Source organism: Anabas testudineus, chromosome 23, assembly GCF_900324465.2.
Source record: "Anabas testudineus chromosome 23, fAnaTes1.2, whole genome shotgun sequence".
Lineage (NCBI taxonomy): Eukaryota > Metazoa > Chordata > Actinopteri > Anabantiformes > Anabantidae > Anabas > Anabas testudineus.
The window spans coordinates 5,206,630-5,220,261 of record NC_046631.1 but is presented as its reverse complement, the minus strand read 5'-3'; the positions used below and the strand labels follow the sequence as shown (position 1 = coordinate 5,220,261).

Here is a 13,632-nt window from a genome sequence, read left to right as displayed (position 1 = left end):
CATGGAATCGTGTGTGTGAGGGTTCCCCAATGTGAAGACAGTAGCGCTTTCAAACACAACCTCAAAATTTGCAGAAAGAGCAGAGCTGTGTAATTAGCAGCAAGCAGGTGAGTCCAAGTTGGTTGTTAAAACTTGAGGGCCAAACCCACAGAGATGATTGTGGGTATTCCACACTAGTAAAATGCCACAGATGAAAAATGCACTGGTAGAAAACCATAAGACAATATGTACAAAAGAATGTCATTTGATGGGACCTGATAATATTGTGTAACACAGCAGAAAACGGAGAACCCTCAATTTTTTGTTAGTATTAAGCAATTGTATAGTGTCTCTAAAATTAGACTCTAGAAATACAGATACTATTACTATTCGCAGAGTGCTGCACTATCGTTACGCGCACAAAAGCAATCAACTTAGCATTTTGGAAATTAGGAGGTAATAAAATCCAAAGATCTGGCAAAGTTGCAACCACATATATTTCATATCTTTGCATTTTCAATTAGCTCTATATGCCCCAAAATGCCCAAAACCACCAGCAGGAAAGTGGAAACAGTGGAAAATTTGTCTGGTTGCATTTATCCAGCTGACCAACACAGCTCCTGGCCTTTTTGGTATCATTTACAGCAAATTAACTGATAACCACCCAATACCAACACTAAAAGAATCATCCATCATACGAGCTGTAATGCTGTTCCACCACTAATTGAGACCCCATGCTGGCCGGGCCCCAGGTGCCCATAAATAAGTGCCATGCTTATTTTTCTTGCTGTCCACTAAGGCGAGGTCTGTTTGATCCTATGGTGAGGCCGCTTGGAACACATCATAGGAAAACTTGGCTTCGACATTAGAAATGACCACAGCGGAGGAAGCACGCGAGTACAGGCAGAACTATCGCCAGTTTGTGAGTTTTTGTGTGTGCTTAGGTATTACAGAGTAAAAATGCCATTTTTTTAAAAAAAATCACTTTTACCACTGTCAGTTTTTAATTCCAAACACACAGAGAGTACACATTAAAAGAAGCTGCCACTGAGACATGAGGTAGAGTGAGCTGTCATCAGTATTAATGCACAGGAACAATGCTGAATCAGTGTTGTAATGAACCTCAGCAGCTAATGAGCCCCATCTACTGGTAGTGGAAAATACATAAAAAAGGCACCGAGAGCAGTTAAAAGATATGAATACAGTACCACTAGTATATTAATAGATATAGAGAGCTCAGCAAAATATATTTCCCTCAAGACTAAATGGATGTTATTTTCAACATAATGCATTCCTGTCGTCATGTGAGAGATTCTTCTAATATGGAAATGTTGTTGAGGGATGGATAGGCTGCTCATGTGTGACAAACACAGCAATCTTGGCCATGTACACATGTGCTGTTCCATAGCGAATCAGCCTCATCTCCACAGTCAGAAAGAAGTCCTGGGCCTCGGACAAGGCACGCTGCAGTGAGATCACTCCTCCGTGAGCTTGCTGCTGCACAGTGAAATATCCAGCCTCATTTCCGGAGACTATGCTAAACAGCATTTCATCTCCCGGCACAGAATTAGATGGTCCTATCCGGAAAACATCAGCAGGGACAGGAGTGTTGGTGGGGAAGCTGATGTTGTAGAAGGAGATTCTCAGCGGGAGCAAGAAACACGACGCAGCATCCTGCGTGAACTCGCAAGTTACGCGGTCGCAACGGCTGAAAGGAAAAATTGAAAGGCAACGCTCACTGGATGAAGGGCCACAATGGCTGCACATAGAAGGTACAGTAGGATAGAAAACAGTAGGCTGTCACACTTTGCAGCCACTGTGCGACAATGCAACTGGAAACCGTACTTACCTGAAAACTGTGAGTAAATGCAAACAGGAGCCCAAAACCATGCAAAACCCCATGACAACAAATATGATTCAAATAAGAAAGGAAGTGACAGAGATAAAAGGAAGGGTTCTTTATACTACAGTGTAGATGAGTAAGATGCATCATGCTCAGCTGGCAACAATCAACCATTTCATTTCAACAGTTAGTCACCATTAAGTAGGGATCAGCTCTCACCCATGGTCTGTTTTTCGGAAATGTGGAGGACATTTAAAGGACACGCAGCGAAATCCTCCCAGAACATTGAAGCAGCTCTCAGAGGCCGCACAAGAGTGGCTCTCCGCTGCACATTCATCAATGTCTAAAGACACAAGAGTACAGAAAAGTTAGAGATTGTTTGTAGGGTGAATCTGAAAATGCCTAAAAGCAGCATGTCTTCTGACCTTGGCATGTGCGTCCATTGGGGGCGAGCTTGTAGCCAGTGGTTGGGCAGGTACAGTAGAAACTTCCTGGAGCGTTGACGCAGCGGTAAGAACACACATGAGCTCCAGTGGGCAGAGCACATTCATCAATATCTAAAAGGAGAAGTGGGGAAAGGCTGGTTATTAGGACTGGTTTACCCTTTTTAAACACACTGTGTGTACTAAGTCTTCCACCACTATGATACAATATTACTTATATTATATTAGTCTTGCCTCACCTTCACATGTTATTCCATCGTTGTCGCTTAGCTGGTAACCACGCCGACAGTAACACTGGTAGGACCCATACACGTTTGCACACTCCTGGCTACAAGGCTTGGCATCACACTCATTCACATCTGTCAGCCAACAGGCATAGGTGATGACGACCGATTTAAATTAATGCCAAGCCTTATGTCATGTTTACATGTTTAAAGGGCAGAAATATTTAATTGGTGCATCACACACACACACACACACACACACACACACACACACACACACACACACACACACACACACACACACACACACACACACACACACACATCGAAATAACAGTGTATGCAAACTGCCCCAGCTGGATAAAACCAATGTTTCAGAGGATGAAAAGCGAGTTCACCTTCACAGTTTCTCCCATCACTGGACAGCTTAAAACCAGCTGTGCAGCTGCACTGGTAGGACCCCTCTGTGTTATCGCACTTGTGGGCGCAGAGCCGTCCAGAATAATGCCTGCACTCATTGATATCTGAACAGATTCAAATGGAAAATTGTAATAGAAATGTATAAAATTTTGTATTTGCTGTATTTGTTTTGTGCTACTTCTTTCTCCTCCACTAGAATTGAAACAAAAAGCAGTGATGAACAAAGTACCTTCACACAGTTTCGTGATGCTGTTGAAGTTGAAGCCCCTTCTGCACTCACAGCGGTATGATCCCACAAGGTTCACACAGGCGTGACTGCCGCACACATTGCCCGTGCGACACTCGTCTACATCTATACAACAGAGGCGAGGAAGAGAGAACACACACACACACACACAAGAAAACCTGTTTATTGAAATAAAGATGGAATTCAGTGATACTTTTTGCGCAAAACCACAAAAGGAAAGATATGTTGATTGTGACAGCATCTACCTTCACAACGTGTGCCATCCTCAGTAAGGTGATAGCCACGCCCACAGGTGACGGTGTTCCGGCGGCAGGTGTAGGATCCCACTGTGTTGACACACGTCTGACTAGATAGGCATGGACTGATGAAGGCCATACACTCATTTATATCTTATAAGGAAAAACAAAATGAAGAAAATCCAGTCAGATTTTACCTCCGATATGTTTTTTACACAATCACAATACAAAACTCACCAATGCAGCTGCCGACAGCGTCCTGAATAAAACCAGGGCCGCACCTCTCCTTTGGGTGGCAGCGGAATGAGCCCTCTGTGTTGGTGCACATAAAGGCTGGTCCACAGTTATGGAGCCCCAAAGCGCACTCATCAATGTCTGGAACAAACAATATAATCACTGCATAATTACACTACAAATACAATTTTTAATTATTAAGCGTCAAATTCGTGTACATTTACAGTAGCATGACTCGTTTCATGACTTGTTACCTTTGCAGCTGTTGTTGTCACTGAGTTCATACCCGGTGCCACAGTTGGCTTCCCGCTGACAGCGAAACGAGCCCTCTGTGTTAATGCACATATGGCCCAAGACGCAGTTGTGACGGCCAGTCAGGCACTCGTTGACATCTGAGGGGGAGAGGCATCAAGTCAACAATAAGAAAAGCAGCACATCTGTATATTAAAGCATTACATGAGCACTATGAAAATGCTGAAGCACACCTGAGGTCAATGCAAATGTCATCATAGTTTTGAATCTAAGAGAACAAGTGTGATGACTTACCCTCACAACTGACTCCATCCCTCTGCAGGTGATAACCGTCGCGACAGGCACATTTACCATGACCCACGCACAGCTGGGAACAATTGGAAACTGAAAATAGCAGAGAGACATATAAAGAAGTAGACATCACTCACAGATAACAAATGTGTGTCGTAGATCACAGTAATATGTCACAGGCTGATAAAAGAGAAAATCACCAGGAGGCTGGTGCCTAAGTCTCTTAAGATCCCATTAAGATATGAAGGTGCCAAACCTCTACAGCTGTGTGATCCTGTAGGAGGCCTGTCACCACCAGTGGTTTGAGGTTTCTCTGTCACTGGAGGAATAAAAACATTGTTAGAATTAAACATGACTTATTATTATTATACAGAAAAACTAATTCTCTGCGTAACTAAGACACTCAATCACCTTCTCACACACACAGTACGACTTCTTAAACCTCTTTGGCCTTTCTGCTGATATGCTCTTATCACTGTAGCATTTGCTCTAGAAAAGCAAAGACGCCGATTTGTTTTTCCTTCACAAATGACTCAAATCAAGTGTTTTTTCAGCTATCTGCTCCCTACTAGTTTTGCTTTTCACCTGAAGCCAACTAGGTGGCAAAAACTGCAAGCCACAACAGGTCGCCTGTTGGCCCTCAGTCACCATTTGGCGAGGTGTCTACACTACAGCCCACTGAATTCCCCTGTCTGTCTGTCTGGCAGCAATCTGCTCCACAGCTGCTACACCAAGGCCATTTATCCAGCCTTTCAGGGAAATAGTGCTGCTCTCTTTTCTTTGGGATGCTCTTTAGCCTAAACACTTGTGAGATACACTCAATCTCTGTCCGTGTCAAGGTTTTGCACCTTGGCCTAATAAAATCATTTTGTGCTAAAAGTCATTTGGTGCCCAACGTGTGTAAACGACCTCCATTAACAGCAGCGCCACAAACCCGATAAGACAGATTGGAGCTAGTCAAAATACAAAGCAGAAGGATTTTTCGGTTTTTAGGTCTTTTACCTTTGACTTCATCTGTTGTGCTTTTCTTACAGCAGGCTCTTGCTGTATGTGCACACTGGCTCCCCAGCAACAGGCCCTGAAACTCGCACCTCGGGTGCCGGCTTGCTTCCATTAGGCCGAGCATACAGCAGTCACAGCACACCTAAACGGGGAGACGTATCCTAAATCTGCTGCCTCGGTGCGTTAAGAGTAATGAAACGTGCAGAAGCTTGAATTCACTGAAGTCACCTTTGAGATTAGAGTTTGGCAGGAGCCACCTTGAAAGAAGGGTCTCTCACAGTCCCCTGTCGTACGGGCAATGCTGACCCCACTGTCGCAGAGGTTGTCTCCTACTGCTGCTGCACAGCACTGCTCCTGGGTGATCCTAGTCATAAACAAAACAAGTTTACCTTTGCATTGCTTTTTCCGTGGCTAAAGTTCTGACCTCCGTGTGCTGACCAGGTGTTCCTCTATTTCATCAATCACCGCCTCCTTGTTCTTACGGCTCTTTTGTGTTCAAAATGCTCCAGGGGGCACTCAACACCTGTGCTATGTAGTTATTATGTAGCAGTCTGCCCTCTAATGTGATGGATGGTTTGGTGCTCCCTGCTTTTAAAGACACCATCAAAAACATCTGTATGCAGTGTGGTGTACAGGTAAACCAGCCAACAGATTAACTGTAAGTGATCATTTGGTTAAATAAAAGCTGCAAAACTATTTCACACCCGGATCAATCATGTTCTGCACCCCCCCCCCTTTCTTGGTCCCTGGGTCCCATGTTGAGACTATGAAAAGGAGCGAGGCCATTTAACAAACCAGGTGTTGCTTACCTGCAGGTTTGGGAGGAGGAGATAAGTGGGAGCACTGTGCAATCTTGTCCTCCTAAGGCCCGATTCCTGCCATCCTGACAGCAGTCATGTAAAGAAGGAGGCTGAATCCCTGCAGTGTTTGGATAAAGGTTTAGAAACACAGTGGATGGAAAAAAAATAGCAAAGCTGTCGCAGAGTGCCAGTGACTGAGTCAGATTGAAATAAAATGCTCTCACACTCCACGATAGAAAACAGGCTACAGCTGGTGAACAATGTCCTCACAATTTAAAAACCAGGAACAGTCTCAAAATGTGTTCACATTCTGCACCTCTGTGCCAAACCTGAGCGCTGCTCTTACCCTGTCCGTGCACAAGTCCGCACAGAGAAAACAGGAGTAGAGTCCACTGCGCCATCGGACTCTGCGTAAAATGGTTTCAACTTCACTGCTGGATGAGTGACGCAGGTTGTTTTATTCAAGAGGCCCTGAGCCACCACAGCTGCGGATGGTGCGTAACTCCCGTGAAACTTGCTCCGTCCGGCAAAAAAAAACATCACAGGCAAAAGCAGTGGCGCAGGCGACACCTCTCCACCTCTCCACCTCTCTCCATGTGAGGTTTGAAGTTTGTGGGCGGGCTGCAGGGAGCTGCGTGTACCTGTGTGTCAAGGCTGCCCTGATGTTTTAATGCGTCAATGTGCCAACTGAGACAGTGTTCCTGTGCATTGTAGAAAACAAACAAACAAATAAAATAAAGAACTGAGCTAAAGTCTCTTCTCTGATTATAACTTTACAATAAAAATTGTAAATTCTAAGAACTGATGTGCTGCCTTTACTGTGCCAAGTAGGAATATTGTCACAAACTTATAGAATAGAAAATGTATTTATTTAAATTTATATACTACAGGTACCTCCAGTTAGTATCAACATCACAAACTAACTTTACAGCTGCAGTGAAACCTGTAAAAGATCAATCTCATAAAACTAAATCAATACTTAGAGATCAACTTCAAGCTACAGTGACCCCATGTGGACCTTCTTGTAATTGCTACAAAATCCAAACGTATTAACAATAATAAGGAAACACTTCACTTGGTATTGTATACTGTAAAATATTAGATATGTCAAATTTTAATTAGTGTTTGTGGTTAACAACACTCATCTGACAAAACTTTCCTGCTGGTGGTCTTGAATGTAAAATATTTTATTGATGGATATCTACATACTATTTTTGCTCGATCGGACGTGGTGCCTTATAACAAACTATACAACAGTAGTGTTGGTGAAGAAGCTGCTTAGTTACACTTAGTTTTGAAAATAATTTAACACAAAAATATGCTCTTAAATTTAGAAAGGCATTAATGAGAGAATAATGATCACACAGTTACTGCTCATGGCAAAAAGGTATCACGTGCACCGATTAGATTGGACATGATCATGCATGATTTTTCTATTAACGTCCTCTACCTTATTTGATTTTTAAGTATGTAGTATTTCATCAATCGCTTCCCTAGTGCTTAATCAAAGTAGTCCTCTATATCAATGTTGGGGTTGAGCAGCTCCTCTCCATACTGTGTCAAATCCATCTGGTTGAGCATCAGGTTCTCAAACGTCTCCTCCAGGTCCGTTTCCCCTATCAGCACTGCTCCCACCATCTTACCTCCACTGAGAACAACCTGCAACAGAAAACAATGTGTATGAAAACCGAACTAAAAGCAGACAACATTAGTGGTATTAACGACTGACGTTACAAACACTGGAATAATCAACACTGAAGGGTATTTTTAAATTCTTATTCTGCACCTTGACATACTCCTGGCCCTTAGTGCAGCGAACCAGCAGCTCATGGTTGGGCCCCAGCCCCTGCGCGTTAAACTTTCCCAGGAGGACCACCTGTGGAATGACCACAAGAGTGGAAGTTGACTTAAACAATAAGTAGCTTTGGTAATGACGTCGAATGCTGCTGAAACTAAGTCTGTATAAGGATGTAGATGACGGATATTTGTCATCTACACTATATTACATACATCTCACACACCTTGTAGTTGAAGAATTTTGTAATATGTGAGAAGAGCTCGAAGCAGAAGTCCAGTTCTATTGGCTCTGACAGGACGTGTGCTGCCATGCAGCGGCCTGCATACCAGCCCATCTGACGGGCCTGTGTCCACAAACGCATCTGTACACAGCAAACACACACATATAGTACAAGATTCAAATTTACAGAATGTGACTTTTCCTTAGTGTCAGAACTTCTCAGTTTTTATGTGGACCTTGAACAAACTGTCATATCATAGGCAAAAACAAGTAGTGTTGTATTTGTTCATAGTTTTTATTTAAATTATATTATGGCATATAGAATTATTTTACATGTGTTTAGCATTTTTGGTCTAAATTAGTCTTAAAGCAAATCATGCACTGTCCTACTGTTGTTTCCATACATGCCGTAAAAAAGGCTCCACAGGTTAATTCAATGATTTGTCGTTAGTGTACCTGCTGCCACAGTGGGCTGTGTTCCCAGCATGCAGTGCACACGTCTCCTGCAGCATAGACATCTGGCTCTGATGTCATCATGTGATCATCCACTTGCAGGCCAGCATCATCTGCTAGTGCAAACTTAAAAGCAAATCATTGAAAATCAGTGGCTGTACTCACAAACAAGTTAGTTAGTTTACCAGAAATCCTCCTAAATACTGCTAAACATTCCTGCAGTTTCCTTCCACTACTTCAGCCACTTGAGCCAGGTTTTAGCCTGAAGATATATTGTGAATACATCTCCAGACTGATTTTATTTGACATACAGGAGCCTTAAACCCAACTACTAGAATTTAACATGACTTTCTGTGTCGCAGAGTTTCTTTTTACACCACAACTTTTTCATCGGGACATTCCAATGCACTACCCACAGTATTAGATATAATTGGCCGTGTGAGCTCGTCTACTTGGCCACTTACATTGTTACCATGGAGAAATGGCTCAGTGTTTGGCACGACACCAGTGGCACTGACAACAAAATCACAGCCAAATGTCTTTCCATTGGTCAGCAGGATGTAAACTGGCCAGGTTCCTACTGGGAGGGAAGAAAAGTTTAAGGCATGAAAAGGAAAGAGAAAGGGAACAGTTAGCGGATGAGTCCGAGCAACAAACCCAGTTCTCACCATTCTCTGGTCTGAGTGTTTGCTGTGGGGAATTGTGCAGGTCCTCAGCGGTGAAGATCTTTTCCACCTCACACTCATATTCCACAGAAACTCTGCGGGACACCTGAGCAGAAAAACAATGTCGCACAACAAAAGGTCAACACCGATACAGATGAATTTGCAGCATAACATCCTCAAGAAAAGCTGATCTGAGTGCTTAAGGACCTAAGCTGCGCACACTGTCCTACCTGCTCTGCTCCTCGGAGAACTATTCCTTCATGCCAGTCTGGACCGAGGGCGCTGCCAGACTCTGTATGACCAGAATCACGCCCTCGTGAATTTCTATCTGGTAATCGACCAACACATAGACACATAAATTACGACTGTAGCAAAGACATGAGGACAAATCCGTCACTAGACCATGAGGTAAAGAAAGACCTGCAGTAAAAGTCTGTGACGCTCCAGCTGCCGGTTCCTCAGTGGTGTAGCGGGGCCTTCTACAGGGAGCAGCCCTCTCTGGTTTGTCAGCCTCCAGTGACGGGATAAGGAACTGTGCTGCTCCTGCATCAAAGAAGGTGTTTCCTATGGCCTTGTCCTTCACAGCCCAGATCACCTCACAGCCCTCCACCTCATACCTACACAGTACACAGTCTCAATCACTTTTTGAATTTAGATTAAAATTATGCCTTAAAGTGATAAGAACATATGATTCTAAAATGTGACCTAAGTGAAATGTGCATCTGAATCTTTTGGGTAGATAGGACTCACACTAATTCCAAAGCAATCCCTCCATTCCCGACAATCACTATTCTCTTTGCTTTGGATAACTGCTTCTGAAACGCCTGAAACACGAGGAAGACATAAGATGTATTTTGTAAACAGCTTAAGACAAAGGTCATGTTTCCGGTCTAATGTTCTGAACACTTTGTTTGTAGATTAGCGCACTATGATAAAAAACTAGCAACAGAATTAGTGAAATTTGATAAAAAGGAACAAGTTCATGTATTTTGGTGTGTAGATCCAGGGATTTTTAGACAACATGAAGTATGACCCTTTCAAACATTTACATTTGGAATCTAATAAATGTGCATTGTAAAGATAAAAGTATGTGAATCTGCTCAAAATAAAAATAACTGTTTGCCCAAAGAAAAAAATAGGACACCTAAAAACCAAACATAACTTCTTCTACATTTGTGCAAACATAACCATACAAACATCTGGAGTCTGCAGTCCGCACCTGGGCGCTGTCTGTGTCCCGTATCCCCAGTACATAAGGGTTGTCCTGAGTTAGAAGTTTGGGTCTGCCTCCACTGCAGATACACAGCTTCTCATAACCAAAAACTCGACCATCTGCAGTTTCTACAGTCTGAGAAGAGGAAGTAAAATTTTGTGAACATACAAATGGAAATGTGATCATCTTTTCTTTTTCTTTTTCTTTTTTTAACTTTGGCAGTGCTGGTTGAAGACACTGGAGTGTAAGCACATGTCCATAAGGTGGCGACAGTACACAGATAGATGTTACAGATAATCACTGCAATTTGATGAAGCTATAATAAAATCAATTAACAGCTAATAGGGAATTATCAGGATTTAGGTACAGTTGATGCTCATACATTATAGTCGTGTCAGTCATGATCACTCTGCTAAATTCCCAGATCAGGTTATTCTTCATAAACACAGAACACACAATGCATTAATTTCTACTACACCTTGCAAATTATCTACTTACATGTGATTGTGTGTTTAGTGACTTGACAGCAGGGTGAATGACAGTGAGGTTGGGAAATCTCGCCTCCAAAACACTGGATGGTCGCTCCTCTACATCAAATTCTTCCAGCGTCTTTGACACCTTCACCAAGAAAAATGATTCAGACAGAGCTCCTGTCATTCATTTAGAACAACGTATTAAGACCGTATTGTAATTAACACAATAAACAGGAATAAGGATATCATGTACATCAGTAGCAAAACAAGTTATTGTGTCTTTGGGGCAACCAGTGGAAACAAGTTCCCACTGAGCAAACACAACCGTGACCAACATTATCCTAACCTGTTTATAGTTGGTCACAGCCTTGATGTGGGAACCTGCTGTAATCAGAGCAATGTCAGCAGACGGAATCTGGGATGACAGCTGCAAATGAGGATTAAGGTTCACGTTAGTTTGGTTTATCTAGGTTGATTAGGTTGGATCGTTAAAAGGCAACTTGTTAATTGATCACTTAGTTCATTTTTACCTGCTCCACACATGTTACGCCCGCGATGCCACCTCCCACGATCATAAACTGAAATGTTTTCTCTTTTTTATGTGCCATTCTTAAAAAATAACAAGGCTAATGATGACTAGCCAACACTAGCTTCCGACATCGGGGTGTGATTTAATAACCATACATGTTTAGACCCCCTTTAATCTTAGTCGAACAAACGTTTAACACTCAACTAGGATTGGGCGACATCGTCCAAGTACGTTTGATGACAGGCTGACCAAAAGTTACTTTAGCACATGCTACCACAGAACTGACTTCCGTGTTTACAATTAACTACGGCAAGCGGAAGGAAAACGACTTGAAGCGAAGGCGCTGGTATACGTAAATAAAAATTGAGAGTACTGACTCAAAATTACATTAAGTGAAATGTACTGGTAAGATCTTTACTATGTGCTTTCAAAATGTAAAAGGTACATTAAAAAGAAATTTGTAACTAAAACGGTAAAATATTCAGTTTAACCACAAGCACCACAAAGATACACTATACAAATACAGCACTTGAGTAAATGAACTGACTTTGCACCAGTACTACTATTATTTAATTAACTATTATTAACTAATCTATCTATCTATCTATCTATCTATCTATCTATCTATCTATCTATCTATCTATCTATCTATCTATCTATCTATCTATCAGAAAATCTGATTACACTGAATAAATGAAAAAGTCTTCTGATCCCTTCGGGGTCCAAAAGCAGGATTGTTTGGGTCGCCCCTCCATCCACCCACATACTGTATCTGCAGTGTTAGCTTAATTACAGTCAATTATTTCCCCCTATGTTGACCTATGACACGTTAAAAGCTCCATCGTTTTATCACCATATCCATCAGCTGTGTTTAGAGTGTCAGACTTTTCAGGATGATACAAAAGCTTTATGTTTGCCAGTAATAATTGAAAATGTATCTATTTCAACACTAATATAAACAGAATTGGAATGAACTTCATTGTAGTATGAGTACAAATAAACTTGAATATTAAAAAATTTTAAAATACTGAATAATGTGTAGTACTGTGTAAACTGACGTTGTCTCTGTGCATCTATTCACAGAGTATGTGCACAGTTTACTGACTGTTAAAGTAACTGTAAAGAAATGTTACAGTGAGAGTAGGTCATAGTCCTTTGTTTCCACTTTTGGTAGCGGGACGACCTTCTTGTTTATGTTTGGATCAGAGCTGAACGTTTTCTGTCAAAGATAAATGTGGTCACTGAGTCATGAATCAGATCTAAAATTCCATCAAAACATTCATCCCCCATCATTACTGCAGTGATAAACAACTTACCACCCGATAACAGTTGAAGTATGGTGCCATTTGTGGTTTTACATGAAGTAAGCAGCAGATCTTGACATGATCCCCATTCTCTGTCAGAGTGTTTGGCAGATAATGGGTGCCGTGCTTTTGGATTCATCAGCAAAAGGCGGCACTTGTTCTATTTTTGAAAAACCTTTTATGCCGGTGTTAACCATGCATGGGTGTATTGATGTCAGTGTCTGAGATGATCAGGTCACTGTTAATCAAACACGGGTTAATGCCGTGCGTCATAGTTCCCCTCTTGATTTCATGACGTTACCCTGAATAACCCCCCTTACGGGAAGACAACACATAGCCATATGGGATACAAACAGTGGTCACAATTCTGCCGTAAAAAGGAAAGTAGGTAAAAACTAATGTGTGCAGCATTATTTGAGTTTTTAATTAAGAAAAACTGCCACTGGTTAAATTTGTCCACGAACTCTTCTTGCTTCTGAAATGTATTGCATCACTTTTGCTTTGTGTGAAAGCCAACCACATATCACACTAAGAACATCACCGATACATAGACCAGATACACACAATACAATTCAGGGGTTGTTCCTTAAATTCTAACCTTGAGGTTGATAGGATCTATTACTGGTCACATTTGGGATCACAGTTAATTAACCTGCAAATGACAAGGATTTTAATTAAGCATGACAAATAAAATGACATGTATTAAACTTTGTTGCCCAGGAAATCTGTCTTTGAGAGCACCTTTGCAGAACTTTAAGGTAAAGAACATATAAACCATATACAAATATCTCTGATATCAAAGCCACAGGGTGCTTGCTATCATCTCAATCTATAAGAACAATAAGATAATATACTGCAAGGTAACTGTGAATGAAACAGTGAGCCACAGTTTATTATACTGTGATCAACTGCACAGCATGGCCTCTCCTATGATAACATTAATTCCACTTCCAACACCATGAAAACATCTGACAATGTTTTTTGCTTCTTATTACAGCATGTGCAAT

At 41.8% G+C, this 13,632-nt stretch overlaps 2 protein-coding genes across 4 annotated transcripts in view; both read right to left on the bottom strand.

Annotated features, from left to right (window-relative positions):
* LOC113164788 (fibulin-1-like) overlaps positions 1-6,762 on the bottom strand; it is a 9,886-nt gene extending 3,124 nt beyond the window's left edge. Inside the window, exons 1-15 of one of the 2 annotated variants that reach the window (XM_026364272.1) lie at positions 6,318-6,762; positions 5,981-6,089; positions 5,400-5,535; positions 5,172-5,313; positions 4,426-4,488; positions 4,173-4,262; positions 3,881-4,018; positions 3,630-3,767; positions 3,402-3,545; positions 3,139-3,261; positions 2,888-3,013; positions 2,505-2,624; positions 2,248-2,379; positions 2,042-2,165; positions 1-1,687 (exon numbers count right to left, since the gene is read on the bottom strand). The exon at positions 1-1,687 is cut by the window's left edge and continues 113 nt beyond it. In XM_026364272.1, the coding sequence (XP_026220057.1) occupies positions 1,297-1,687; positions 2,042-2,165; positions 2,248-2,379; positions 2,505-2,624; positions 2,888-3,013; positions 3,139-3,261; positions 3,402-3,545; positions 3,630-3,767; positions 3,881-4,018; positions 4,173-4,262; positions 4,426-4,488; positions 5,172-5,313; positions 5,400-5,535; positions 5,981-6,089; positions 6,318-6,372 (2,031 nt within the window). In that variant the 5' untranslated portion in view covers positions 6,373-6,762 and the 3' untranslated portion in view covers positions 1-1,296. The remainder of the gene's footprint in view (positions 1,688-2,041; positions 2,166-2,247; positions 2,380-2,504; positions 2,625-2,887; positions 3,014-3,138; positions 3,262-3,401; positions 3,546-3,629; positions 3,768-3,880; positions 4,019-4,172; positions 4,263-4,425; positions 4,489-5,171; positions 5,314-5,399; positions 5,536-5,980; positions 6,090-6,317) is intronic. The other variant, XM_026364271.1, reaches the window with a different exon arrangement.
* A 98-nt stretch (positions 6,763-6,860) lies between these two features.
* On the bottom strand, positions 6,861-11,620 carry pyroxd1 (pyridine nucleotide-disulphide oxidoreductase domain 1). Of its 2 annotated transcripts, none has more exons than XM_026361032.1 (13): positions 11,323-11,620; positions 11,139-11,219; positions 10,818-10,937; positions 10,326-10,454; positions 9,857-9,930; positions 9,527-9,723; positions 9,337-9,434; positions 9,110-9,212; positions 8,906-9,021; positions 8,445-8,567; positions 7,993-8,130; positions 7,758-7,847; positions 6,861-7,630 (listed from the first exon to the last, which is right to left on the bottom strand). In XM_026361032.1, exons 1-13 carry the CDS (start codon positions 11,398-11,400, stop codon positions 7,472-7,474), a joined length of 1,506 nt encoding a protein of 501 aa, XP_026216817.1. In that variant the 5' UTR covers positions 11,401-11,620; the 3' UTR covers positions 6,861-7,471. The 2 variants fall into 2 exon arrangements, with proteins under 2 accessions (XP_026216817.1, XP_026216819.1); XM_026361034.1 differs by having other exon boundaries at positions 8,906-9,018.
* Between the last annotated feature and the right edge of the window lie 2,012 nt (positions 11,621-13,632).